Raw genomic sequence first — 1,147 nt, forward strand, 5'->3', positions numbered from 1 at the left:
GAGACCCCGCGCGTCTAACCTTATTGTACCCGACATTGAACAATGTGCCAGAATGTCTGTGAGCATAAGAGGTACTAATTCTGGAAAAACCTGTATCGACATTTAGAGATAGGGTGCAATCCGGCATTTAGATTCCGATTCCGAGATCGGTTTCAGCCAATTCGAAGCCGTTTAGAAGCTACAAGCGCTCGAAAACAGCCACTCCAAACGCAGCAAGTTTAGGGAATCGGGTTGAACAATATACAGCTATCTGATTGGCTTAGAGTCTAGATCATATGCTTAGAAAAGAAAAAAAGGCAGCGTGTTGTCGTATCGGGTCTATCCCATTTTAACTTGACGTCTGTCACATAAATATCTATATTAGCTTTCGAGATCATCTGCAGCTTCGAGGTACTGGTCTTCTATCTCCTTGATGTGGTGAAAATTTAGTTCGCCGAGCACCCGTTGCATTGTACGCTCTGAAAGTGATATCTGAGTCATGTCCCGAAGATGATTGCTAATACGAACAGCCGTGGTTGGACGTGCAAGCTTGTTCTCGCTTTCAATAAAAAGCCGAATGACAGGCTCGATTTCTGTGAGATCATAATCCCGCTCACGCCCTCTGTTGCTGTCGTTTGTCTTTGTACAAAAATTAAATTTTAGAGTTAACAGCTATGTTGCAGTTATGAAATGCATGCTCAGAACTGACCTCAAAGTTGGTGCCGGGGGACTCGCGCTCCGCCCTCATCACTGAATCAACAGTGTTGGGGTGACAGTCCAGGCATGTGCCAACTAATTCTCTTGTCCGTGTGCCTTTGAAAAGCCCCTCAGCTTTCTGCGCTTCGAAAAACCTGTACGCATTCACAATCATGCGCTTCTCCAGGGGGGTGTACTCGTGCTTCGACTCCGTCTTTTGTGAACTGAAAAGTGTGTGGGCATCCTCGGCCTATGCTATTCACGTTGTTGGCAGACTTAGCTATCTATAGAACCCCTCAGCAGTCTTGTCGGCCAAGAATTGAATCCGCTACGGTCGTTTGCCTCGGATGTTACAATTCCTGGCACATTGTTCAATGTCGGGTACAATAAGGGGGGGATGGTGTAACGGGGTTACACGCACAAGTGGCTTCAAGCCACTTGTGAATTTAACAGATAGGTTATCTGTTAAAAG

General features: G+C 46.0%; 1 protein-coding gene across 1 annotated transcript; it reads right to left on the reverse strand.

Annotated features, from left to right (window-relative positions):
- Positions 1–360: 360 nt before the first annotated feature.
- Positions 361–727, reverse strand: IUM83_18351 (uncharacterized protein; the record flags this gene model as incomplete). The annotated part of the gene is made up of 2 exons (XM_067943346.1): positions 361–618; positions 689–727. The coding sequence occupies 2 exons, from the start codon at positions 725–727 to the stop codon at positions 361–363; spliced, it is 297 nt and encodes a 98-aa protein (XP_067784498.1).
- Positions 728–1,147: the final 420 nt, after the last annotated feature.

Source organism: Phytophthora cinnamomi (assembly GCF_018691715.1).
Source record: "Phytophthora cinnamomi strain GKB4 chromosome Unknown Contig90, whole genome shotgun sequence".
Taxonomy (NCBI): domain Eukaryota; phylum Oomycota; class Peronosporomycetes; order Peronosporales; family Peronosporaceae; genus Phytophthora; species Phytophthora cinnamomi.